Source organism: Phalacrocorax aristotelis, chromosome 5 (assembly GCF_949628215.1).
Source record: "Phalacrocorax aristotelis chromosome 5, bGulAri2.1, whole genome shotgun sequence".
NCBI classification, from domain to species: domain Eukaryota; kingdom Metazoa; phylum Chordata; class Aves; order Suliformes; family Phalacrocoracidae; genus Phalacrocorax; species Phalacrocorax aristotelis.
In genome coordinates this window covers 43,585,598-43,613,412 of record NC_134280.1, presented here as the reverse complement: position 1 = coordinate 43,613,412, position 27,815 = coordinate 43,585,598, and the positions used below count along the sequence as shown (strand labels likewise).

General features: G+C 42.2%; 1 protein-coding gene across 2 annotated transcripts in view; it reads left to right on the top strand.

Annotated features, from left to right (window-relative positions):
* HDAC4 (histone deacetylase 4) overlaps positions 1-27,815 on the top strand; it is a 262,455-nt gene that overhangs the window by 8,088 nt on the left and 226,552 nt on the right. For both annotated transcript variants that reach the window (XM_075094174.1, XM_075094175.1), the window contains exon 2: positions 21,425-21,674. In XM_075094174.1, coding sequence (XP_074950275.1) covers positions 21,653-21,674 — 22 coding nt within the window. In that variant the 5' untranslated portion in view covers positions 21,425-21,652. The remainder of the gene's footprint in view (positions 1-21,424; positions 21,675-27,815) is intronic.

Genomic DNA, 27,815 nt, shown 5'->3' with positions numbered 1-27,815 from the left:
TCTGGATTCTGTTAAAATCCTGAGTGCAGGTAGTTGTTGTGGAGAGCAAAAAACTGACCTGCTGCCTTGCTGTGGGTTCATATGAAATGTAAAGCTGTAAGATTTGCTGTTCTGCTCAAATAATGTGCACAAAAGTGAAGTGTTAAATCAAGTGAAGAAAAATTGCATAATTAACCCTTTTGAAATGCTGAGGATTCTGAAAAATGGAATAGTCTGTGAGTTTTAACCTTGAGAGCTTGGTAGCTCAGGGAAGGGTGCGAGTGTGGCTGTGAGAAGGGGAAAGTCGCCACTCTGGAACCGTGATGCTAGTGGGGCAGGTATTTGTGAATATCGGCTAATTTGGAAAAATGGGATGGGGCGAAGATGGGCCGTTGGTTTTGACTTCGAATGCAGTGGCTCAAATTGCAAACAAGTAAGAATGCAAAGGTATCCAACTCCTAAGGACCAGTGGAACAAGAAGACCTGTGGAGCAGACGGTCAGGCAAGAGGGGTTCTAGAAGGAGAATTTTTAGGTAAAACTGACCTTTCTTGTAGGCTGGGTTATATTTTAGAGCACTGCATAGGTGGAACTAATTTCTTCAAATGAAAACAGAGTAGCTTCTCCAACCAGCATAGACTTCAGAGAGAAAAGAACAAAACAAAACAAAAACCAGAAAACCCCAAACCCCCACCAAACAAAAATAAGTTGCTGTACCTAGTGCTTTGGCTGAGTCTGGAGGGGACTTTCTCCAAGTCATGGCATGCACAAGGTAGCAGGACACTGAAACAGAGGTTGGACTCTTGCGGCACAGCAGGTTGTACATCCTGCTGAGAAGCCTGGCTTGTTTCTTTAGACTGTTTTGGGGGGATAAAGGGGGTACAGGCATCTTCCTGGACTATCTCAGAAGATATCAGGTTATGTTTCTTGTGGAGGTCTTGTTGGAGGAGATGAATGATAGCACCTTTTATAAAACTGGAGAGGACAAGAACGCAGTAAGGTGTAGTTTCATGTTGCCTTGTGCGGCCCTCCCAAGGAGTCAGTGCAGTTTCTGAGTGTGGTTTTGTGCTGCTGTAGCCTCTTCACAGGCAGGGAAAGAAATGGCTCCCTACGATGCTAGCAGGATCTTTGTTGGGTTACTCCTTTCTTGCTCCACGTGCAAAGCAGAAAGCCTGGTCTGTTGCTCTTGTTTTCTAGTCAGCAAGCCAACCCCTGGATTCCTGTAAACCTCACCTCTGCTGGAGGTGGCGATTATGGTCGCAAATGAAGGGAAGTTCTCCAAGTTTAGTTCTGTTGCTGCTGCTCTTACTCAGCAGCAGTGTGATAAGCAAGGCCCAGATGAGTTTGGTAGTGAGTATACTCAAAACTCTGTGTCTTTTCACTTGTTCTGTGATGAAGAAAAAGGCAAAGCAAGATGAAGAGGGCACACGCAGTCAGGTATGTTTGAATCTAGGCTTAGATATCCTGCTGAGTAACTGATCCTTCCAGTGGACTAGAACAGAAATTGGCTACCGTGAGTTGCATTTGCATTTCAATTTTTCGTCACTTGATGTAAATGAGCCTCCTAAAAGAAATTATTTTCCCGATGGCTTCTGCTATGCACTTCTCCTACCCAAGACTGATTTTTCTATTTGAATCTCATGTCAATGCTTTGGTTGGGAGAAAATTTTATTTACTTATTTATTTCCCCCAACTCTTACCTGCCATCAGATCCTGGTGGAGGCTGAAGAATACATTTGAGTGAAGGCTGCCTCTCCTCGCAGGATTTGTAGTCTGGAAGGAGGAGGGATCAAAGGAGGAGGGAGAGGGCTAGAAGTGAACAGCAGGGTATTTATTCTGAATGTACGTGGTAGGTGTTGAATGCTTTCGTTGGGGCTGTACTCACCTATATTTCTGTTGGGCTTTTCTTCACCCTGTACAGCAGTCAGGGCTATGCGCTGCACTGAAGTCAGGCAGCTGCCTTGTCTGTTCCCTGTGCCTTGAACAGAGCATTTGATGATGGGCTTAATCATAATTGTGAATGAAATCTTAGCATTAGGAGAAGACCTTCTTGCTCGAAGCTCCACAAAAACTATGCACTTGTGACAGAGAACAGTAGTCTGAGTTTTTACACTATAAATTATCAAACTTAGCATAATGCAGAAGAGCTAGATACTTCTGCATCAGTAGACAAATGGCTTATTTTGATGTTTGATAAGCTTATGTTGATATATGTATTGATGTGATGTTAGGGCCAAGTGTAGGTCTGTTATTGGCCGCAGTATACCTTGAAGAAGAGGACCTTGTGCTCATGAAGAAGCTTTCAACTTACATACTGTGAATCATTGAAAATGCAAAGGACATTTACTATGCAATTTTATGAGCAATCCGTGCTGGTTTGGGGTGGATTTACACAGATTACATGGTCTTGCTTGCCTCTGGCTGTATGTGGGTATCTCTTGCTGATATGTCCTGTACTAGGTTATTCTTTGTAAACAGATGTAGGTGGTGGTACTACTAATGAATCTGAATCCTGTGTCTGGTCTGTGGCACTGCAAGTGTAAAGATAGCTGGTGTTCCGTTTGGGGGGGGATCAAATCCTTCTAAGTGCAGAAAGCTTGCACACACATGAAAAAACAAAGCACAACCCATTCTTCTGATGGAGAGGTGAATGGTGTGGAGACACAGCTTGCCTATGAGGAGGCTATGGGAGACAAAGGAAGTGTGGGTTGGATAAGTGGACAGTGAGGTGCACAGAGAACTGGCTGAACAGAACTCGGAGGGTCGTGATCAATGGAGCAGAGTCTAGACGGAGGCCTGTAACTAGCACTGCTCTCCAGGGGTCTGTGCTGGGTCCAGTCCTGTTCAGCATATTCATCAGTGACCTGGATGAAGGGATAGAGTGTAACCTCAGCAAGTTTGCGGATGACACCAAGCTGGGAGGAGTGGCTGATACACCAGAAGGCTGTGCTGCCATCCAACAAGACCTGGACAGGCTGGAGAGCTGGGCTGAGGGGAATCTCATGAAATTCAACAAGAGCAAATGCAAGGTCCTGCACCTGGGGAGGAACAACCCCATGCACCGGTACAGGCTGGGGGCTGAACTACTGGAAAGCAGCTCTGTTGGGAAGGACCTGGGAGTGCTGGTGGACAACAAGCAGACCCTGAGCCAGCAACGTGCCCTTGTGGCCAAGAAGGCCAACAATATCCTGGGCTGCATTAAAAGGAGTGTGGCCAGCAGGTCGAGAGAGGTTATCCTCCCCCTCTACTCTGCCATAGCGAGACCACATTTGGAGTACTGTGTCCAGTTTTGGGCCCCCCAGTTTAAGAAGGACACAGAACTGCTTGAGCAAGTCCAGTGGAGAGCTATGAAGATGATCAGGGGACTGGAGCATCTCCCTTACGAGGAAAGGCTGAGTCGCTTGGGTTTGTTTAGCCTGGAGAAGACTGAGGGGGGGTTTCCATACATACCTATAAATATCCAAAGGGTGGGTGTCAGGATGATGGGACTAGGCTCTTTTGAATAGTGCTCAATGGCAGGACAAGGGGCAATGGGCACAGGTTGGAACACAGGAAGTTCCACCTCAATATGAGAAAAACCTTCTTTCCTGTGAGGGTGCCAGAGCAGTGGCACAGGCTGCCCAGGGAGGTTGTGGAGTCTCCTTCTCTGGAGACATTCAAAACCTGCCTGGATGTGGTCCTGTGCCCCCTGCTCTAGGTGTGCCTGCTCAAGCAGGGGGTTGGGCAAGATGATCTCGAGAGGTCCCTTCCAACCCCTGCCATTCTGTGATTTTGTGATTCTGTTAATCCCTTTTGTGCAAAGTCGGGCTGATCTTTCTGAACCAGCTGGTGACCTGGGGGCAGTGGTGTGGGGCAGTTGGGAGAGTGCTGCAGTGAATGCCCAGGGGTTGCCAGTGGTCCTGGATGGCAGACATGTAGCTAGTACCAGTTTTCTATGACCATCAGAATAAAGTGTCCTTATGTCAATTATTGACATTATTAGAAATCTCAGCTGAATTCAGTTTGGCACTGAAAGTGTGCTGCTATAGTCTCTGCTATAAAAGTGCTGCTCTAAAAATAAACTGACATACAGGGATGCTGAAAGCAGGGGAGCAAATGAAGAGCTTGTGTGCAGAACATAAGGCAGAGCGCTTGGCTGATTGTTGAGATGGCATCACAGAGTAATGCTGCCCATGGTGTGAGTGAGGTCAGGGCAGGAAAGTTTTTGCACAAGGGAATAACTCCGTTGTAAGAAGAGAAGGAAGTAAGAAAACTGAAACTCTTAGACATCGAGCTCTTCTGTAAGCATACTGGTAGCTGGACTGCTGCATTTCAAAGGGTATGAGCCATAAAAGCCGAAATAGCAGTTGGGTGAGGAATATTACACTCTGGATATGAACAGCTAAACCAGGCTGTCCTTGTGCAGGTCCTGTTAGAAATTGGAGGTAGGACTGCACAGACACTATTAAAAGAAGAATTGCATTCGTGTTGAATTAGGTACTTACCTCATTTAAAGTGGCAGAAAACCCAAACAACTTGAGAGGGTGGCCGCCTAATGCTAGAAACGAGAGCATCATCTTTTCATGGAGCTTATCACCCCTCCTTGTGAGAAGGATATCTAGTATATATCTAGTATACTTTCAATTCCTAGATCTTCCCAAGTGCCATTATGAATGACATTCCCCACATTCTTTCCTTTGCTGGAAGGAGCTGTTCAAGCCAGGAGGTTGAGAGGCAACTGGAAGCTGAGAGATAGTTTAATGAACTAGACCCTGAGCTTCCTCTTCCAAGGGTATTTCCAGTGTGGTACCCCCCAAATCCAAGGAGTTTGATATGGACATCTGATCCCCCTTGCTGCCTTTTTGCCCCAATAAGAAAAATCTTCAGTGTCTACATTCACTAGAGCAACTTTTAAGAGGAGCAAGTTAGGCTATATTTAAATTAAAAAAAAAAAAAAAAAGCAGCATGTTCTTGGCAATAATTTAGACTTTTGCTGTAAACTGTCTACATTCCCTGGGGGATGAGGTCTCCTTTTGTGAAAATCTGTTCCGGATTCAGTATGTTTGACAATTTCTCTGTATGACTACCTTCAGTTTTTCATTTTGGTGGTGTAAATGAGCAGACTAATGTGCTTCTAAGTACTCAATTTTAAATTTTTTTTTATTTTTTAGATCAAAATAACCTCTTAAGTATGCTGGGGACTGATGAGGCTTGCATTCCTAGTATTGCAACACAAGGTGTTCTCTGTTCTAGACTGTAAATATTTATCTCTTGTCAAAGCACAGCAGTTACTATTGGGAACTGATCTGGCATGCAAAAAGGTTTTCCTTAAGGAATTTGTTTCCTTTTATTTACAGTGTTATCGTATATTTAAATTCCAGGGCCTCAGTGTATAGCTCTGAGGCTCGTTCTTAACACTAGCAATGAAAATCTAAATTATCTCATCCTCTGAATATGGATAACTGAATTCTGAGCATATGCTGTAGCCAACAAGTGTGGGTATGAAACTCAAGCAAACATAGGAAAAGGTACAAATAATTTCCTGCAGCTGCAGGAAGGCTACTAAACGAGAGAGACTGCAGGCCATGTCACTGGGTGCTTTCTGGGCAGTAGGGATTTAGCTCCCAGTTCAGTGCTTGGGGTGGCTGAGATGGAAAGAGCACGTATTGACCATAGGTGTTTCACAGTCTGGCATTTTGCGATCAGTTGCCGCTTCCCCTTCTCTTCGTGTGGCTCTGCAGTCCTACAGCCGGCCTTCATGAATGCTTTCTCTGTTTAGCCTCCCTGTCAGCAACTGTGCTTTGTCATAACCTTTCTTCAGGTGCTTCAATGCTGTGAGTTTTGCTGAGCTATCTCTTGTCAAATTGCTATCTGTTATATTTACCACAGGTATGGAGAGATCTAGAGATGTTTTCCTGCAAGTGGTAAAACCTGAATCCTCACTGCTGGCTTTGGGTCCTGCTTTTGGAGACTTGTAGGTTGCTTTAATCTCTCTTCAGTGGCTTACATTTCTTGGTAAATTATTTCTGTTGTATTGTGCCATATGTGGGAAGCTTGTTCAGCCTGGAAAGGTCTGATTTTTTTTTTAATTTTCTGCATCTTCCTAGCTTTTGTACGTGTTTGTTTTTTAATTTTTTGATACCGTCAGTTGCTGGAGTTCTCCATGCTTATTAGGTAGCTGACTTCCCCGTTCATTTCACCTCAGAAGAGAAGCCAAGGGCTGTCAAGCCGGTGTCCTAGCTGGAGTAGTTTTTTTTTTTTTTTGGTCTTTTAGGAAACAGGCTCATTGAATGAAATAAGTTACTGAAGCTGAGTTCAGTCCCTTCCATAGTAGGGAAGAGCTGCTATCGCTCTTGCTTATCAATGTGCAAAGTGGATGTCTTGGGTTGTATCCAAACGTGACCTTTGAGCTTGTCTCTCTGATTCAGAGGTAGTAGGCAGATAAAATGAAGTGAAAAATAAAAAGAAATGCTTTCTTTTGGCTCTGTTGTTTTCATATGTATGATTTATATACTTCATATTTTTGTGTATATATCTATCTATATATATATATCTCTCTGCTTGGTGTCTCTCTCAAAACTTCAAGGACAACAGATGGATGTCCAAGTACTGCCTTTTTGAAATAGCTCTCCTGAGTTTATCATCTGCTATCAAGTCACGTAAACTTCAGTTCTTGCTCTGTGATATCTGTCTTCAGGGATGCACGGTCAATACAGCCTTTATTTCCTCCTCTCTCTGAAATCTTGTGTAAAACTTGCTGTTTGTGGCTGTGGGGCAACAAGCTGTTCCCTGGATTGTGGAAGGGTTTGGAACCGGTAATTGATGCAGCTTTGTCAGGGTGGTTTACAGCTTTATGTAGGGTCTTGTTTTTTTTTTTGTAGTAATTCCAAATTGGAGGACTAAAAGGTAAATATCCAAAGTGATTAATAAATACTGTGATATTCAAAGTGGAGGCCTTTTTTGAATAGAAACCTTTGTTCAGTGCTTCCTTGAATGAGAAGTAGAGCTGTCTTGGTCAAAGGAGCTGTTCTGTATAGTGTGTGCTGGACTTGTCTCTGTTGCTTTAATGCAATATATTTTAGCAGAATTAGAGTTGTTTTTGAACGTTACTGGCTTCTTGTACTCTTGGTAGAAATGGCTGCCTATTTGCATATTTACTGTCTTCTGTGCATCTGGATATGTCAGCAGCCTCTGCTCCTTTTCACTTGATCTTATCTCCCCATTCCATTTACAGGAAAAATTTCTTACAATCTCCTTCCCCCCCGCCCCAGCCTGGGAGCGTGCTTTGTATGTGGAGTGTTTTCAGGTAGCAGGGAGTCACGTTTGCTTTTCAGTGTGTACGGTTGCTTGAATTTAAAACTGGTGCTGAAATGTAAATTTTCAGAGATGACTAAAATCCAAAGGAGTAGTCTCCTGTTGTGCACTGTAGCTAGCTTTGCATTTTCACTGACTTCCTACAGAAGGGGACCGCAGTGTTAGCTGGCTGTGGTTGCTGACATTGGCCATCAGGCCACTTTTTCCTCTGGCATTCTATGACTTATTAACCATTATGTTCATGGTAACACAAGATGCATCCAGATTAACATTTAAAAACAACAAAACCAAAGATTTTGGAAGTGTCTTGTATTCCTTCCTGTTCATTTATTTTAGAGTATTCCAAGTAGCAGGTGATAAAGTGAAAGGAGATTCTGCATAGCAGAGCTTTGGTGGCTAACAGCAGCTCATCTTGAAAGCCAAGCAGTTCTTCCTGGTGTGGCAGCTGAAACTGTTAGCGTGACGGTTTCAGGAGGATGTTTAGGAGCACTCAGAGGTGCAAAATCCCAAACTCCAGAAGAGTGAATAAAAAGACGCTGAAGTTTGGGCTGTGGTGTTTTAAAAATGGAGAGAGAAGGCTGAAGAGGGACAGAACCAGGTTTAAATTACTTTGCTTGATTCCTACCCTGAAAGAGGAATGTCTACCAGGAAAGAATATTGTGTCTATGCTGTTTAGTGTGTAATGCCATAAATGGCAATATAAATTTTAATCTGGATCATAGAAAGTTAACAGAATGTGAATCCTTGTGTATCTAAGCTAGGGCTCCAAGGCTTCCTTCAGGATACCGAGTTGAAGTCTGTCTTTCCACTGGTGACTGACAGTGTTTTAAAACCTACCTTAAAATACCCTCATGGCAGATACTGCATCAGTCCTTGAAATGCGTCCCAGTTTTTGTGGCTTTACAATCCAGTTTTCTTATTTCAAGGAACAATTCCAGTTTGTCTTGCTGTGTTTGTGTTGTGCAAACGGACAAAATGGGCTATATAAAATGTGGTGTAAATCATATAGTAAATGGAGCTCTTCCTTTGCTCGAGTTGCTTCCAACGGCGCTGCTGTTATTTAACACCTGGTAAGTAAACTCAAAAGTTTGATGGCCTCTGCCTCTCTAAAGGTAAACTGCAAGTACTTCTCTAAAGGGCTTTGTCCTTTTTTGCTTTGGTGTTATAAAACAAATAAAACCCAAGCCCAAACCCCCTCAAGTATGAGTAATGTCAGTTGTTCCTTCCTTGCTTTTCTTACTTGTCAGCTGCAAGCTTGAAGTATTTGAAAGACATTTGTAGTTTTTATTCAAGGGTGATCCCGGTCATTAAAAATGTAACCCTACTTAGAGGGGTACAACACAGGAATTTACATTTTTCTGGTGATTGAGTTAATTTTCTGTTCTGGCTGTGGTTGTGGCTCAAGAGTGTGACTTCTAATTTAAAAATGGAGCAAGTGGAAAACCTGGAACCCCTGTGAATATTAAGGCGCATGTTTGCTTTAGCTTTCCATGGGGATTGTTGCCCATTCAGTTACCAGCAGACTTGTGCTTGAAGTTTCAGCAGCTTGGCAGATAAGCCAGGGAGTGAGTAGTGTGCCTAGGACTGCCCTGCGTCCCTAGAGATGATCTCAACTGCTTCAGGCAGGACCCGTCAGCGGCAGGGTGGTCCCTGGGGAGCTGGCAGTGGTGCCCGCTGTGTGATTCCTGCCTGATAAATCTCAGCCTGAAAGCAGCATGTTTTAGCAAAGGGGGTTCTCTGGATCTTTCTGAAAGGAAAGAAAAAAAATCACTGTTAACATGTCACGTATCATTTAAAGAAAAAAATTCTAGCTGCCTTTTAAAGTTTTTTACGTGGCAAAAATAACTGTTGACTTAACTGATGGAGTACTAAAAGCTATCTGAATTTCAGTGTTTGACTGCCAGCTCTGTCATGCTCTTGCAGGTGTATGTCGGCATCAGTTTTCATATGCTGATGATGAGAGAAGAGATTTTCCCAACAAATAAAAAGCAAGCTACATTGCACTTTAGAGGCAAAATTTTTTTTTTTCAATGCAGTATCCTTTAGGTTCATATGTAAAATTTGGGTTTAGGTGATGTGCTGGTTAAGATCGTTTGAGTTAGAAGATACACAAATACATAACGCACTGCAGTTATAAACTAACACATTTTTATCACCTGTAGGAAAAAAGAGGCACGTTAAAAGAAGAAATGGAAGAGTGACCACAATGACCACAAGTTCATTGGGCCTGGGGTCTGGATTACTGCATTGCTGCAGGAAGTGCAGTGTTTTGGTAACAGTATCAGCGTTCAGTGTAAGACAGAAGTAATAAAACATCCAAAAATGTGATGCTAGCTTTTGTGGGTGAGGCTGTGCTGTTGTCTGATGAGCTGGGCAATAGCTAGAGTCAGGTGCTTACATGAGGCTTGCACGCTTTCCTGCAGTGTATATTGGCAAGCACAGCCCTGTTGCTGAGGGGCAAACTCATGGGAGATGGAGTTCAGGAGCGAAAGGGGATGTGTGTATGAAAAAGAGGAGCGACGAAGCTGGTGAAGGGTCTTGAGCACAAGTCTGATGAGGAGCAGCTGAGGGAGCTGGGGTTGTTTAGCCTGGAGAAGAGGCTGAGGGGAGACCTTACTGCTCTCTACAGCTACCTCAGAGGAGGTTGTAGTGAGGTGGGTGTTGGTCTCTTCTTCCAAGTAAGAAGTGATGGGACAAGAGGAAATGGCCTCAAGCTGTGCCAGGGGAGGCTTAGACTGGATATTAGGAAATACTACTTCATTGAAAGGGTTGTCAGGCATTGGAACAGGCTGTCCAGGGAAGTGGTTGAGTCTCCATCCCTGGAGGTATTTAAAAGACGTTTGAATGTGGTGCTTAGGGACATGGTTTAGTGGTGGACTTGGCAATGTTAGGTTTATGGTTGGACTCAATGATCCTAAATGTCTTTTCCAACCTTTACGATTCTGTGCAAATGGTGGTAGCTGGCAGTCAGTTCCTGCCAGTGAGGTAATAAGGCTGCATTAATAGGTTTTTTTTTTTGCAGGGGGTGTGTGTCATCTAGATTTGGAAAATGGCAATTTGGAAAATTGTTGTCCTCAAACAAAATAGCTTTCTGAAGGTTGACAATAAGTGTTTAAGCCACTTACCTGGGGCATGAAAAAAATGTAATAAAGGACTGAGCTAAGTGGTTTTTCCCAGAGACTGTGCCTGGACGAGGCTCAGTAAGTAGGCAAGGGTGTGTGGAGGGGCCCTCTAGAAGGGAGGTGAGCTTGTGTGCTGGGTACAAGAAGGAGGTGGTGTGGAGCAGGGCTGAGATCTTCAGGGAGTGAGCCAGTCCAGCCTCTGAAGCAGTAGAAGAGTCCAAGTGGAAGTTTGCATCATGCTGTATGAATCTTAACTGATTTTAGTGTGTGCTGTTAGCATGATAACACTTGTTGGCTGCTTTGTTTGTTTTTTTTTCTTTTTTCCCTGTGCCAAAATAATTTGGGTATCCGTGTTGCAGATCAAAATGCACAAACCATTTTAATATCTTTCTGTGTCACTGTTCTGCAGCGAGCGGCAGAGGGCTAAATGTCCACTTGAAAATGATGCAACTTGTTTGTGGAGACCTTGAAGCATGTTTCTTTCCAAGAGCATGACAAAGGTCAGAACTTAGTGTGGTGATAGTAGGTGGGAATGGCAGCGCGGTTAACATGGTGCAGCGAGCACTGAGTATTTGAGAACATGTGTAATTAAGCTTCTGGTTAAACATAATGCTGGTTAAAACTAGCATGGCAATGTAGTCAATTCCAAAAGGTTTACTAACCAAAAGAATGGCACGAATTATGTGACAGGGTTGCTGTAGTATTCAGACTAAATTATTTTCCCCTGGTAATCAGATAGCATTCAATTAAAAAAAAAAAAGGACTAGACTAACCTTAAACAATGTTTGTTCTTTAAAAAAAAGTCAATATTCTTTTTCCAAGTTAATGAAGTAATTAACAGTGATTGATGACACATGTACTCAGCTATTTTATGCTGGTAGACCAGATGGGTTAGGCACAGCTAGTGACCAGCAATTTTGATTCTTTGTCAGAAGGAACAAGAAGTTCAGATGTGGGCTGTAACAGCTGAAGTACATGAATAGAAAAGGTAAATGTTTTTCTCTCTGCATTTCCCTACCTATATATGAGGATCTGAAAAACAATACCAGGTAAATGAATTTGGGTTGTTCATTTTTCGCAGTTGAGAAAGCTGAGCTAGAGTGAAAATGTGGTTAGAAAGCTGAAGGTTTTCAGTTGTTTCCTAAAACTTAGTTAAATATAGATGTCGGTATCTTTTTGTTTTTTGTGTGTGTCTATGTCAAGCTCTTTTGAAAGAGCTTTTGAAAGAGAATGGAAGAATGTGTGTGTGCATAGGCAGGTAAAGAAAATAAGACTTGGTTTGAAAGCTGCATTATTGAGCAAGTCTACAGAAAAATGGTGTCTGGGTCTGTGAAGTTTCTATCATGATCCCATTTTTCCCCTTTGGTGTCTGCTATGCTAGCAGCATGGAGGGAGAGGATTTGGAGAGTATCAGTACAGTACACTGAAGATGGATGTCAGCAAAGTAGGGAGATCCCAGTGCTGGTGAAATGCTTTAATGGGGCTACAGTGGTAAGTTTTAAAATGTTGGGATACATTACAAGTTGCTGAAACTTTAATTTGCATTAATTTGGGGGGATCTTAATATGTTGTTGAAGTGTTGTGTTTAGATCATGGGCATCGATAGGAGTTCATGTGGGAACGCTTCAGTCAGTGAGATGAGCTTCCTGCCTGCTGGTCACAAAAATCTTCCTGGCACTGAAAATGTTGTTATGGGGATTTTGATTATAAACAATATACCATTTTTATCACTTCTCAGTCAAGTATTTAAGAGTTTTAATTTTTGTGCTTCTGAATTATTGTAGCTAGGGTGAACTACAAGGAAGCAATGAAGAAATGAGATGGACATTGTCCATAAACTCAACAGTATTCATTTACCTTCTGTTGTCAAGTGCTACTTTCAGCTATCTGATTTGAACTCTTTCAAATGCAGAAGTACTAGGATGGAGGAAAAACATAGGATGGGGGAAGAAGAGGGCTTTAGAAAAAGCCAAGATGGTACATTTTTATAGGTAACTCTGCCCAATTTGTACCAGCTCCTCCAAGGCTTCAGTAGCAGCTGGAACAGGCTCCTGAGGCAGACTTTTATCCTTTCTCCCTCCCACGCGGATCCATCTGTGAGACTACTTGTTCTTGCTGCTCTTGCTGAGAAACTGGATCAAGCTCAGAAGCATCCTGCTCTTTCAGACCCTCTGCCAGAGTCTTGCTAGTCAAGGAGGGCTCTGTAATCCTGCAAATCTACATATTCCCAGGCTTTAAGCACAGTTGCATTTCTGAATCTGCAGGTGTTCTATGAGCTCTGTTCCTGCTTGATTCCTAAAAAAATTTTTCCATGCTGTTGACCACTTTAAATTGGAACTCCCACAGAGTGGGCATGAGGTGGTGTTTCTGGATTTCCTCGGGCTCCTAAAGATGATCTTGTGTTCAGAGTCTTGGATTGCATGTCGGAGGATTTAGGTCCACTCATCATAGTCCACTTGGTTGTTCCCAAAGCCATGGGGTTTTGGTGTTTTTTCTTTTGTTTGTTGCTTCTGTGTGTATCTGAGATACCTGCAGTGCTGCTTTGACAGCAGTACTTGCTAAGGTCTAAGAATAGAGGAGATGTCAGCAGATCCTCTCTTCAGCTACCCAGTAGTACCGCTATTGGTGTGAAATCTGTGGTTGTCCACTGGAAGGTCTAAGGTTTTTCTTCTTAGGACATGAAGGAGGTACCTTCAGCTTTCATAGCAGTCCTAACTGTTGATGTAGGGGGTGATTTCCAAAAGTGTCTATAGATGGTAGCATGAGGGGTTTTGTGCAGGACATGCAAAAAAGCATATTCTTCCAAGTAGCCCTTAGTTTAAAGCTTAGAGACGAATTCTGTTAGGGGCAAGCCCTAATAGTGGCAGGTATGCATTCATTTAGCATTGAAATGGGTGAGGAGACCTTCGCTTCTACTGAAATACCAGTGTCCTCTGTTTTTGGTTTGCGCTAGTGTCTCAGCATTTGGATTTACATGCCTAAAGTACAAGGGCTGCCACCAGAGATCAGTTTGAGCAGCTGACTTTACTTTGAAACACAACTGAAAAGAGCCTGGGAAAGGCAGCCTTAAGGAATCTGAGTGCCATGGACATTGGTAGTGAAGTGTTTCTTGACAATAAGCAGCAAAGGGGTATGAGACTGTAGAAAGCAATTTTTCCTGATTATTTCTATTGAAAATTTCTGTTACACATAATTAGATTAATTATTTCTATGTAAGCTTGCTACCCTTGAAGAGCTGTGGATTAGTTCTGTGTTAATAAAGTAGCTCACAATTAGTTAATACTGTCTTGCCATTTGTGGCTGTTCATTTTGTTTACTTTTAATTTTTGAGGCTGACTTTAGTGCATGTGTAGCACCGCTTATATTAGAAAGGCTTGCTTAACAAGCCACTGCCTGAAATAATAGCAGGATTGCTTCAAAAGCAACTACCAGGGACTGTCTAGCAATGTATGATAGCATTCCCTGAAAGAACTGCATCAATACAGAGTAGGTATTGGTTGGTCTTGTCTTAATGTGCGGATACCGTAATTTAACACTTTGGACAAATGCAATTAGAGATTGAATCTTGTCTGAACATCATACCATACAAAACATGTCACAAAGTTAAAATGTTTAGTGTGAGCATATAAGCAATAAATCTTCACAGCATGTATTAGAAAGTGGAAGTTGGAGGGAGAGGCGGAAACACAATATTTGTTCTACTTTAGGCTGTTATGTGAGAATAGCACTTGTAATGCTGGCACTGAAATGTCAGCATTTGCTAAAGAAATGTACTGTGTTTTAACTCCTTGAAGTACTGGATAATGCTTCTGTATTTCTTAGATGGTTAATACATTTGAATCATTGTGTTGAGCTTTTGATCTTAAAGGTAGGTACCTCTGGTTTTGCTACTGTAAGATAAGAGCATGGAAACGATGAATTTAGCAAAGATGGGATGTCCTAGTAATAAGGGCTAGACTGGTCAGTCTGGATCTGTACTAACTGACATGTATGTACCTAGTATACTATCGGTGAGAAACTATTTGTAACAGCTGTATTAGGTTGGGTTTTCTGTTTAATTATTAGTTATATAGTTCTAATTATAATGAAGGCTTCAGGTGCTCAAACTGATTTTGCTCTCCATTATTCTTCCATGTGGATACCCGGGTGATGTGTAGATACTTTCACCTGCCAGTTCACTCAAATACTTTCTTTAGCTTAATGAATGCAGGTGTACTCACCACTGTGTGGAAGCTAATGAAGAGCTTGGTATGCAATTTCAGTGTAATGTTGAAAGTTATGAGGAGTAAACTTTGTATTTTGCAAGATGGGACTGTCACGTAAGTGTAGGGCAAAGCACAGTTGAGTCGATTTGGTGACTGCGTAGGCTGGTGTGTAGGTGGGCTTTTGTCTGTAAAGGTATTGATTGCCATGTTCTCCGGCAGCATCCGAGATGATGTAACTTGGGAGACATTTCACAACAGGACATGTACGTAGTGATGCTCCTCTGATACACTTTCTTGTGAGCCAGTGACTTGTCTCATGGGTTTCTGGGCCTTGTCCAGAAGCATTTGGTTTTTGTCCTCTTTTTTTAAGAAGTTTGTCCATTTGCTTTTGGAATTCAGGAAAACTTTTCCTTTCTCCAGCACCCTGAGTCAGAGTTGCGTAGTGCAGCTAAGGAGCTTGTAATGGTCTGCTTCAGCTTGCCACCCAAAGTATCTTTTCTGATATGTTCCCTCCCTTCTGTGTCCACCCAACTTTTCTCCCAGAAGAAGAACGAGAAAAACTTCTTGCTCTGAAAGAAATAGGTGGAAAACAGAGTGGTGACTTCTCTGCATTAATAATGAGTCTGCATCACTTAAGTCATGTCTGTTCTGGGCTGAAGACTTACAACCTGCTTCACCTGTATGAGGAGTTTGTGCTGTACCTCTGGTAATTTTTTTTCTTTTTGAAACTCTTATACTGTATACTTGGAAATAGAGAGAGAGTGTTCAGATCTGCACAAAAATTTCATGATTTTGAAGGAACTGGGCTAATATGGCAGCAAATTTGGTGATCTATTTTTATTTTCTATTACTGTCATGGTATTCTAGTTCCTCTTCTGTCCGCAGCTGAGCATTAAGCTGATGGTGTATTTTACAGTGCAGCCTGCTACTCTTGCAGGATGTGTTTAGAGACAGAAACATTGTCTTTAGAGACTTAAAACTCTTTGACAGGATGCCTGATGTTGTTTGAGGCTTGCAAATACGTTTTGGGTGTCATTTAAACTGTAGGAAAATGAGCAGTTCTGGATGTGAGCAATGCTTGTGAAACTTGGTCTCTTGGGACAGATTCAGTAAAGCTGGGTTCTGCTTGAGAAGTGAAGAGTTGAAGTGGCATTGTTGAAGGGTTGTGTGGGTCCTCAGGACTACCGCCACTGCTTTTGTCATCTTCAAAGTGGTGGCTGTGGAGACATTGTCCCTAGAGAGATGAATCAGCCTGGGAGACTGTTTAACACTGCCTCAGTTCTAAATAAAGATGCAGTAAATCATTTTGTGGTCACAGTAAATTATTGTTTTCAAGCAACTATATGCTTCTTCCTTGTCCCCTCCTCCTTTCATATGTAGATCCTATATTGGCTATATTTTATAAACAGCCCCTGAAAAGCAAAAGCAGCTTTGCTTTTTGTTCCTCTGGATGAAATTTGGGATCTGTTGTCAAAGGAAAGATTTAATCAATAAGCTCCAACAGAGGCACTGCTTCTCATTAGGTCTGTGAGTCTGTGCAAAGCATGTGCGTGATGCAGCATCGGGTCGTTCACAGGCTGCATATTATAAGTAGGAATCCAAGCAAGCATCAAGATGATGTTATCATCTTACCTGGGGCATGTGGGATTAAACTTAATACTGTTTGCCAGTTAATGCAGCAGGGAATCTAATACCTTTTGTAGATTATTTTTTTTTTTGGGGGGGAAATCTTGTTATCAGTATTTCATCTGCACTGTCAGGCAGAAGAATTGGTGATAATGCCCTTTAGAAGATGGGTATTTTCATAGCTTTTGGAGACCAAACCTTGTGGTTTTGGAGCACTGCTAAAGAAGTGCCAGGTTGTGGAAGGCATTGTCCTAGCATCCCTTCTGCTGCTGTTGTCACAGAGCTGGCTTCTTTCACCTGCTAAAAGGCAGTGTTTTCTGCAAAGCTTTTAACATTCAAGGGTCTGAAAGAGCAGCTTTCTCTTGGCCTAGAAATAAACCTCAGAGCACAGTGATGGCTATAGGAGGTGTGTGACTTAGACCATGTTTTGATGCACTGAGTCAGCAGGCAGTTAAGTTTTGTTTAACTGAGGTTTTCAAGAGATCTTGTCAGCAGGGTGCAGCGTTGCCATCTTGGGTGTTGATGGCATGCATCCGAGCCCGGCTGTAGATGAAGCAAGGTCATTGATAGCTGGGTATCCTGAAGCAACCAGACTCACTTGGCTTTTTAAAACAATCTTGAAACTTCACCCTTAGGTCAAGATTTTTATCTTGGCTGAAGTATCGCAGCAATTTAAGCTCTGAAAGAGAGCGCTGTATAAATAAAACTCTATCATATCTTTAATTACTGGTTACTGCACATCTGTACTTGTGACTACTAAAGAGGCACATCTGGAAAGGGCTGAGAAGAGGAAGGTGAACATTCATACTGTCAAAACATTTGTATGACAGAACTGTAAGATTGCTGTTACTTATTAAAAAAAAAAGCTTTCAGTAGTTGCAAAATGTATGGAAACAGGCTTGGAAAACTGTTGGAGTACTTCCATTTCCTAGTCAACATGCAATTCTGTCTCTTAATGGTTGGCTAGATGTGCAGTGGGGGAGAAAGTAGTCTTGGAAAGCATGTGGAAGGAACAGTGTAGAACTGATTTGTGGAGCTGTGTCATGTGTGTGGTTTTGGGTGGGCAAGCCTGGTCATGCAGTTGGAGAGGAAGAGGGTGAGGGACAACTGTCTAGGGTTGGAAATTCAATTTGTTTTAGAGAGCTGTTAAACAGTTTTGTGTTTAAAGCCATATGCTTTTCTCCCTGTATGCATTATTTCTGTGTACACGTGGCTTGTTAGCACACGTGATGACCCAATGTGTTGATGAATTTGCCGCTGTTTTCTTTGCAGCTTCTGGAAGAAGCAGTTGAAGCCTCAAGTATTTTAAGCAGACTCATCCCTTCCTTGACACAAATAACAAAAGGTCTGCCTGCTTTACTATTGAGGATCAAGCATGTTGTGTGATGTACTCGCTGGTAGGAGATGAATAAGAGAAAAGCTAAAATGACTGACAGTGCCTTTAATCCAGGGAAGGTGTATAGTAAGGGATGGTGGTTTGCTGAGGCACCAGAACAACTGAGAAACAAGGGGCTTTTGCTGAGGCTGCAGTCCCATAGTCTGTCTCTTACCGTATGGTGACTGTAGATACGGAAGCTTGTTATCAGCTGGTGACAAGGAAGTGACTCTGCGTTCTGTCTGTGGCTACCTTCTGAACCAGGGATGTGATGAGGATACAGCTGTAGATGCACCAGCCTGCGTGGTTTTAGAGAGCGTGTGCTCTCAGGCGTACACTGGTAGACGTAGGCTGAAATAAACAGGGATTAATTTGCTCTTTGTACTCCTGTTCCAGAGTTCTTTAAAACCTAGCAGGGGCCAGGCCCTAAACAATTCTGCAAGGCAGAAAGAAAGCTTGATCACACTCGTCCTGTTTGCTACACCTGACTAAATAAGAGCATGCATTTTACACACCTGCTTGTTTTAGCCTACAATTCTGCTCAGTCTTTCTGCCCTGTAGTCTGAAATGTGCAGTGGTGTCCTCAGTCTTGTGTGTGGATGCTCTTTGGCTGCTCTTTGCTCTGAGCCCAGGGGAGGATTCCGTGTGAAGTGCCAAAGTTGGCATGGTCAGTATGTCACTGCTTGTTGTCTGCCAAGAAAATTCACCTAGCCAGCAGGCAGTCCTGGGGCTTGCTTGGAGACAGCAGGCAGGCTGAGAAATGCTCCTGTGGCAGCAGTTGTCCATCTTTTTTTCTGCACGCTGGAGCCCAACAAGTCTGGCTGAGCATGTGTGGTGAAGCCTGCTGTGCCTGTGATCCTGCTTCCCTGCCCCCTTCCCGCCCCCCGAAAAAGGAAGGTGAGCGACCTGTCTGGCCAAAATTGTTGGTCATGATGTTACTTATGAGAGGATTGTGCTGCTATAAACAAACGTGCTCATCCCCATCACGTATGCCGTGTGTCCAGGTTAGTAGTGGGCAGGCTGCCGAAGCAGCTCATCCTGGCCGTCGCCCAGTCCTTGCCTGTGCCTGAAGAGCTCACAAGGAGCGTGCCTCCAGACGATGCGTGGGGTGGACTCACTGTTCTTACGGCCAAGATGTGCAGGCCAGAGGTGATCGCCCTTGTCCTGGAAGGCAGTGGAGTAGAAGTAAAACAAGCTCTGATATTTTTTTATTTTGAAGTGAGAGGATTTGCTTGGAAAGCCGTATAGACTTCCAGATATCCTGGGCGTAGGGGTAGACAGTGTTTTGCTTCTCCTAATCTGAGAAGTGTTTTTGTGAGATAGTGGCAAAAGGACAAATTTACATAAGAATTGTTGCAGATGGGGGTGTGACAGCAACTCTTGACCATTTTGGAAATGCCTCATTGGACTGCATTGAGATCAGTGCAAGTGGTAACTGAAAGTTAGAGTTTGGTGGTGGGATAAGTTGGAAAATGGCTTTTCTCTGTATCCTGGAGGGGTCTGTTTCGCTTGTACTTTACTCAGTCTCCTATAAGAAATGCAGGAAACACTTTAAAAAAAAATTTCAGTGAAATAAAACTGTAGCTTGTCCATCTGATCATGATTATTTTGTCATCTCTGCTCTGCCAGGCACTAGTATTACTAAAACATGCAGAAGCTTAATATTTTGTGTGTCTCATGCCTGACTGAATTTAGATAGACCTTTGGGGGAAGAAGTGGGAATAGGTAAACCAGTGGTGCTGTTAAATGGATTTGCTGCTACTGTTTCAGCCCAGTTTCTTTGGGAAATGCATACACCTCTTCTCACTGTTCATGGTCCGTACTTTATGAGTAGATGGAAATCTGTTAACTCCATTCCAAATCCTCTTTGTCTACAGCTGAGATTGCTTATGCTGTAACATTACCTGCTGTTTTTATTGGAAATAAATGATGTTAATGTTTTGCTAATGCCTGGTCTAAGCTGACCTGACTCTCTCCAACAGGATGTGCAAATTAATGGAACTGGAAGATCTTGAACATGTGGGATGGCAGAGACCTGCAGGGATTAGAAATGACACTTAAGTAATTTTCTCTTGAATTTGATGCATAACATGAAAGAGCATTCCGGGTCTCTAAAAATGCAAGCTGGGCAGAGGAACTTGGAGAGTAGTAATGCTTAGACACTTGGGGTAGAGAGAAACAGCCAGTTAAAGAGGTTTTTTTTAATGAAATACAGCAAGGAAGGCCTCTTTGTTCAACAGTGTCTGCTTGGGCGTTGTTCTGCAAACCAGGGAAACAGGGCCCATCGATAGGCAACGGTGGTGGTATTTAAGTCTTAGACCTGGTTTTGCTGCCTTATTGGAAAGGAACACTAATACCTGAGCGTGATAAGAGCTCTTCCAGGAATAGATGGGACTACCTGAAATGTAATGGCACAGATGAATTGCGGACAGATGCTCATTGTGCAAGCGGCAGTTGTAGTTACTATCATAATTATCCTCCGCCCAAGGAATATTGCTGTCTCTTTGCTGGAGGTCACCACACCCTCAGATCTGCTGGTGGAGCAGTTTGGGTGAGTATTCCCTGCTCTGCTTTGAGCAGAGTCAGCTGGATTAATTTAGATGGGTTAGCCTGCTGGCAGAAGCCAACTGGTTGACTTCATGTCTGAAGTGGGTTAGGGAGTGCTGGCTATGAACTGTTCTCGCTAGCCAAGCTGTGAGGGCAGAAATGTCTTGTCAGGGCAGCAAGGAAATCCTCTGGGTGCTAGGGTACTAGCTGTCTGTTAACATGTCATCCTTGGTATCCAGGAGAGCTTATCTGTTGGGAGCCTGAATACTGATGACTTTATCAGTACAAAGAAGGGAAAAAACCTGTGGTTGTGAAATACTTTTGCATAAAGGACACAATTTGGTTTAGTCTGTTTCAGTAGCTTTAGCTGGTAGTGTGTATCAGTGGTGGGTCTCTCTATGATTGTTAGACCAATCTCTCTGAGATACACTGCCTGTAAAACATGGCTATTTAGAAATACTGGATGCTATGTGGTATAGTGCCAACACACCCCACTACACCCCCCCAAAAAAAACCAAAACAAAACTTCAGGACACCTTGCAGCAGGTTCTTTTGGTGTAAGTATTGCTGGTTGCATTGGAGACCATGTGTGGGGGTTTCTATAAGCTAGGGTATCTATTGCTTTTTTATTTTTGCTGGGGTAGGGGTATACTAGGTTGCTAACTCAGTGGGTTTTCTCACCACCCCCCTTTTTTTTTTTTCTTCCCTTCATATTTCCCAGCTTGGAAATAATTGGGAACGGTGGATTTTCTTCCCCTGGGGCAGTATGAAGTTGCTTCTTAATAATCTGCTGGAGGCTTGGGTAGAGTGGGAGTGGAATTGATTGTGTGGGTTTTCCTTCCTGCTCCAAGACCACTTCTTGGCACTGAGGAATTTTTCTTTAGACTTCTTTGAGGAACAGATGCGTGAAGTACAGTTACCACTCATACATATGGCTTTTAAAATATGGAAGCTGTTGGACTGAAGTGGCTTCATATGGTGCTGTTGGAAGATCAGAATTAACATGCAAGTTGGGGTTTTTAAGACTTGAATGTGTAGTTGAAAAGTTGGATTTTTTTTACTTTTTTTAAGATTATGTTAAATATTAGCTTGCATTTTTATGGCTATTAATTAAAATTACTTCTACAACTCTGAAAATTACTCTCTCTGCAACCTTAATGACTAAAATAGTATCCTAGTTTAATCTTTTCTTCTGGGGATAAATATGCTATATAGTGTTTAATTTAAATGGTTGTAAATCTTAATTCTCTAATATAGATGTCTTTTTCTTTAATTGCAGGTTTCCATTTTGAAAGCCATTACAAGATATTCTGCCACCCTATTGGATTACTTCCTATACAACTCAGCATGTCACTGTGCCCTGGATTTTATAAGGTGGCCATGATTTAATCCCCACTCCCAATTTCTGTGTATTGTTGAAGCATTGGAGCTCTTTAGAGCTGCTGTTACTTGGGTGGGAACTGATCCGTCTTGAATCCCTTCTTCAAAGGACTAGACATTACTAGCAATGAGCTCCCAAAGCCATCCAGGTAAGGGCAAAACCACTTTAGTTCTTGTAACGACAGTAAAACACCATGTGTTTGTATGAACGGACTCTTTATTGTGTTGAAATGACAATCCAGTCCCTGTCCCTGTGCTACTACTTTGCTTAAAACCAAGACTTTGCATGAAGATGGAAAATTGTGTTGCTCATACTAGGGTTCAAAGGAAATCTTGCCATTTTGGGTTTCTAATTGTTGCATTACATATCACTGAAAGTTGTAGGTATTTTCTGAAATGTTAACCAGATATTTAATTTGTAAAAACCTATGCTGATAAGTCTTAACAGTATGCAGTGCACCTCTAAGGAATGGTCATGGTTCTGCTGGTGTGCTTTTATTGATATTTAAGAAAACTCTCTGGTTTTTAAAGTACTTTTTAGTAGGAAGGAATAATCTTGCTGCAAGAAGAGTCAATTGATCCATCTCAATGTTGTCTGGGGGATTATCCCTAGTGTGTCATGTAATTTAAGACATATGATTCATCACTACAAAAATCGCATGTTTCTGTCTTTCAAGAGGATCTGTAGATACTCAGTTACCTGTTTTCTAGCTTGAAGGTGTCTCATATGTTTGTGTTTAGTGAGTTTCAGGTAACTTTGTGTTAGGTAGAGTTTTGTGAGTTTGTGCTTTGAAAGAGGAATTTCAGTTGTGCTCTGATACACCTGCTTTGGCTGTTTCAGTTTATGGTAGAGAAAATGACTGCTGGGAAGCAAGTAATCCAACAGTGACAAGGCACGTGAAACTGCTTATTTAACTATGCCTTTGAGAGGTTACTTTTGTGACTTCAGTTTAATCAGTTTTGGGTTAACAGTCAAGTAAGACTGAAGTATTAAAAGCCAACAAACAGCTCCTAAGATTTAAGCAACTGTGTATTTGTGGGGGAAGGATTTTATATTTGCTTTGGAGTGAATTCTAGCAGCCCAGTGGTGTTTCTCAGGCTGGGAGCAAGAAACACTGCAGTAAATAGGGATACTGGAGTTTACAAGCACCGGTGCTGAAAATGTGACCCTCGTGTAGGAACTGAAATGAGTTTACAAGTCTCTAAAATTACCAGTTTGATCAAAAAGAAAAAAAATCTGGCTTTTACTTCCATGATGTAGCAGTCTCTTAGATCTTGAAACTTGCTTCTGGTACTACAGGGAATTGGGAAATTACGTATATTCATACGAGTACAGTGCATATAGGTATTCACTTGTGACACATTTCTTAAAATGTGATGTTTTTCAAGAGATCTGTTCTTCAAGTAAATAGATAGTTGTTATTTGAATACTTTCCTGTCTCAAATATGAGTGAGGCTGAGGAGCTGAAGGCTGCCTACTTTTTCTTCCTCATTGTGGTGGGATAGGTTAAATATATACCTATATTCAAATGCCAACAACCAAGTCTAACTTGATATTGCTTTACTTCCTAAGGAGCAGCTCTCCAGGTATTTGGGAAAGACGGATGTACTTAGTTGGGCTGTTATGATGTGGGAATATTGGAAGCCTGCTGCTGCTTTCTCTGTTTTCCTTAATCTGCTAAACCCCCACCCCCCATCTTTTTTTTTTTTTTTTTGTCTTGCCTCTTTTTCCTGGTTCTGCTACTTTTGCTCAAGTTCTGTGCTGAAGCTGTACTAGGGAGTCTCGTAGGAAGGGCTAATGAAAGAAAACGAGAAGTTCCTCGTGTAAGAAGTGTTTCTGTAATGCTAAAAAACAGTTTGAGCCAACCTTTTCTAACAACCGTGTCTAGAATGGCTCTTGCTAAGGAGGCTGGTCTAATAAAAACCCAGGGAAGTGGCAGTTCACCTGGATGGCTTTGGATATATATGTGTTCTCCTGTGCTGCTGTTCTTAAACCTTCTCAGCCCTTGTCACATAAGACCGTTAGAGTGAGGTAGGGGATGACTCAGTAAGAATTAACAGTTGTGACAACTGTGTGAGTGGTAGGAGACAAGACTACTAATAGGGCTAGGTTTTGTCTACTCTGGTACACAAAGAAACCATTGCAGTTTTATTATTTACAAAAATAGATTAAACTTCCTATTGACAGTAACCCTTGAAATGAAGGGCGTGATAGAAACTCAAGGCCCATCATCAACTAGCTCACTGGAGATCATTTAAAGGGTGAAAAACTTACATAAAACTGAAAAAGTGGAGGAAATGATCTTGTGGTGCTGTTTTTTCACAGAACGGTGTTCTGCAGGTAGGCTTTGTATAAAAATATTTTCAGTCAGTATCAACTTTCACAAAGTCTTATGTCATATCAAGTGCTGTTGAGAAATTATCCCTGTGTCCTTCCTAGGCACTGGGTTCTTATTTTGGTTGTATTTCCAAGCGTTGGGTTGAAATTCTACAGTGTATCATGGTGGCCTTTTACCCCTGGCTTACACTGTGGTATTCTTATTGCTTGTTTCTCTTTTAGAGCCAGTTTTATAATAATTGGTAGAAATATTTTCCAAACCTTGCCAAAGATGACATCTGGATTTCTCATGTCAGTTACGATAGCTATTTTGATTATACGGCTGCAGGTGATTAGTAATAATGATGTGCATTGTTTAAGGGAAGGCTCTGGCTTAACTTAAGAGCCTATTAAACCTGGCTTCAGTGGATACAAGCTTTCTTCTCTAATCTTCTCCAAACCAATCACTAATGGGATGTTTTAGGAACAGTGGCATAAAACTGTTGCAGTGTAGATGAATGAAAGTGGTTTGGGTTTGGTTGGGTTGTTTTGGTCGTGTGTCCTCCCCACCCCCCCCCCCCCGCAAAGCTCTCTTGTGAGAAATGTTGGGTACTGAAAGCTTCTCACTGAAACAGGTGAAAAAATATGTAGAAAGACGTAAGTTGTCCAAGAAAAGCATGACTTCCCCTTCTTATTCCTCCCCCATCACTGCCACTTCTTTTTTTGTATTTTGGAGTAAGCTTTCTCAGAGGATAAGAAATAACTTGTGGAGAAGTAAGAATACCCAGGTGGGAGAAGTTAATCCTCAAGAACTTCCAATGGGTAAATCGGTCTTGAGCCATAGACATAGGGTAAAGTCCTTGGCCTTTGTTTTCTGGGCCAAAGGCTCTCTCCACAGTCTCCTACTTGACCTTTGGTTTAAGATCAACAGCTCTTGGGAACTTAACTTGCCACAAAAACACATGTGGTTGTGCTGCGTGCCTGAGGAGCTGGAGAGGCAGGTGGGCTGCTGGCGTCCATCTTGCCACAAGCACTGTGTGCCCATCATTGTGTGTTGACCACTGCTCTGGAGAAACAACCAGCTCCCTCTAGGTATTGGTAGGTTTTGTGGATTCCTGGGCAGATATGGGAAAAGCTGTGGGTGGAACTGCTGGGCAGGATGAAGGGGCTGAAATGGGAGGGTGGGGTGGCAGGAGGACAGGCTTTCCCCTGCAGCGATGGGACAAGAAGGCTACACAGACCCAGTCAAGAGAAAGCTTAGAGGCATTGTGTGCCCTTGGGCTTTTGGCAGAGGAGTCACTGCTGCTTCCAGTGCTGGAACAAAGCTGAAAAAAATGCTGAAATTGTCCTATAAAAGATCAAGTTGCTGCAGAGTATAATTAAGAAAATTAAGCTAATTAAGATAACATTTAGGATTATGACAAAGCTTGGGGGGACAGGGGAAAGTGTGCTTAGCTTCAGTTCTGAACCTGTTATGTTGCCCACAATTTCAATTTACCTTAGATAACCTGCGGTGTTTGTGCCGCTCATCTTACCCAGGCTGACTGGGTTGTGCGTATGTGTGGGGTGTTTTGGGTTTTTGTTTTGTTTTGGTCTTTTTTCTTTGTCTCTTATTGACCTTAAATGATTTCTTGTGGTTGCCTTCTACCTCCCCCCTTAATTTTCAGTGGCTTGAGTTTTGCTATCATTTGGTTCTTTAATCAGTAAAGATTGTTCTGCTGATACTAGTTCTACATAAAGATTAGTTTAAAAAAACTAAACACTTAAAGTTAATCACTCAACTGATTTGTATTTGTTTAAAGTTCACTTTCCTTTGTAAAAACTGAAAAATCTCCATGTTCAATGAAGCATTTTGTTTATGAAATGTTATCTTACAGGAATTAGCCAGTCTGAATGCAAATGCTATATTCTTTCTTCAGAGCTACTCTTGCGGAGATGCAAATTTTATTTACATTCTGAAATGCTGAATGTTTGATAATTAGTAATATTGAAGTTCAAGAATGAGCTGCCTATCTGATATGGAAAAATCTGCAGTAGGATCATTAAGACTGAGAGGAGATACCAGAGAAAGCAGAAAGCTTCATGATCACACAACACTGAGAAAATGAGTTAGCAAGTCACGTGCCATGATTTGCTAGATTGAGAAGTACTTTTGTACGGCGTTTTATCTGCCAAGTGCAAGAAGCCACTCTCCTTTCATACTCCATGGCTCAATGAGGCATGGAAAGCCATTTCATGCAGTATACATAAGAGCTTTCCCTGTTAGTCTCTCAAACATTGTGCACCATCCAATAAATGTTTTATGTGTTCTCTTTTTAAAGATTAAGAAGTTTCTGTGGAGATGCATTTCAAACTGGCTTTAAATGACACTGACCTACTTTCTGGCAGTAATGAGTCTGTTTCTGTAAGTTATCTGGGGGCAAGAGGATTCTTTCAATAAACATAAGGAGTGGAGGAGTAAATTTCAGTCCTCCTTTAGCAGGGCTGGGGCACAACTGATGTGTGCTCTCATCTGGATGAACATCTGGATGTGGCATATCCCTGCTTCCCCCTACCTGTCTGGTGCTCCAGTTCATTATGAGTGGATTATTCTGGACTGGGCGTTCAGGCTTCTGTTTACAAGTAAAACATTACTAGTAGTGAGTAGAGGTAGAACCTTATCTCTGATGCTGTCTTTTCTCTAAATGGAAATACCAAAGATTTCTCCAGACCTGTCCTCTTCCCCCACTGCCATGTGTGTGCTTCATGGGAAGCTGAAGTTTTGAGGAAAAGTTCAACTGTTTGGCAGACTGAGCAGAGGTAACAGAACTCCTTTGGAGGGATGCTGCTGCCTGTCCTTTACAGCAGTAGGGTAAGCATTGAGCCTGTGGAGTAGGAACTCAATAGCAAGAGCTACTGCTCTGTTTGAAGCAGTTGCCCTGAGCAATCTGGTCTCCCAAGTTTGGAGGGGACTCAAGGTTGGTTGAGAAGTAAACTTGGCAACAAGATCTGGCAGTAAGAAGCTTTGGTTTGAAGAGTTGAAAAACCTAACGGATGGGAACTGGTCTCATCTCTGTTGACTTTTCTTTCTTCAACTACAACAGAATACCTACTCCATCTGCATTCTGATTCTTATGTATGTGTAAACTGAGCCTGTCTTGGGTTTCCTCTAAGAACAACAGTATCATTTTGAGGACCTTGAAAGTTTTAAGGCTGCTATCATGAAACCTGTGAAGTTTTCACTTTCTAGAGCATCAAACAGTTGAGACTTTCTGTACAAGGTTTTGACTGTACGCTCAAAAGAGAAGAATTGTTTTGTGCTTCAACTTGGGGTTCAAGTTGAAGTTCCTTCTAGGTCGGTGTCCCTGCTAAGTACATCCCTCTCATTTCTACTTTTTCTTTAAATGCAGTTCTTGTACTTTGGAATTCTTTAAAAGCCTGTTCCTAAAGTAAGGTGTGGTGGTTTTTTTTTTTTAGCCTGTGATGTATCCTGCAGTACAAAGATGAGAAGTGGGTACTTATGATGAGAGGCAGAGAACTCTGAATTATTTTGAATGAGGTCTAGGGTAGGAAAAGGACATGTATTAAAAAAAAAGGTTGTACTTTTAAAGTCAGATGATAATATTTGATATAGTCCTTGGGATGTTGTGTCTCACTTGGAAAGGGGAGAAACCTTTTTCTGTATGGTTATGACATTTTTGTTATTTGCTTTGGGTCAACCTCAGTTTGACGTGTATCTTATCTCATGTATACTTCCCCAAATTAATCTTACTACTGGACTGTAACAAGGAGTATATTCTCAGCATTTATTTTAAATTATTCAGCTTGTTGTCTTCGCGCCAGGCTCTCACACTGATGAGGCTTGTTTGTGTTCCTTTTGATGTGGTCAGATCAATTAGGATAGAGCTGATGTTGAAGAAATGTTTCAGTGATCCCACTGATTCTGAAAGTGATTCAACAGCAGGGGCAGAGAATTGACTTATTCTCAGATGGG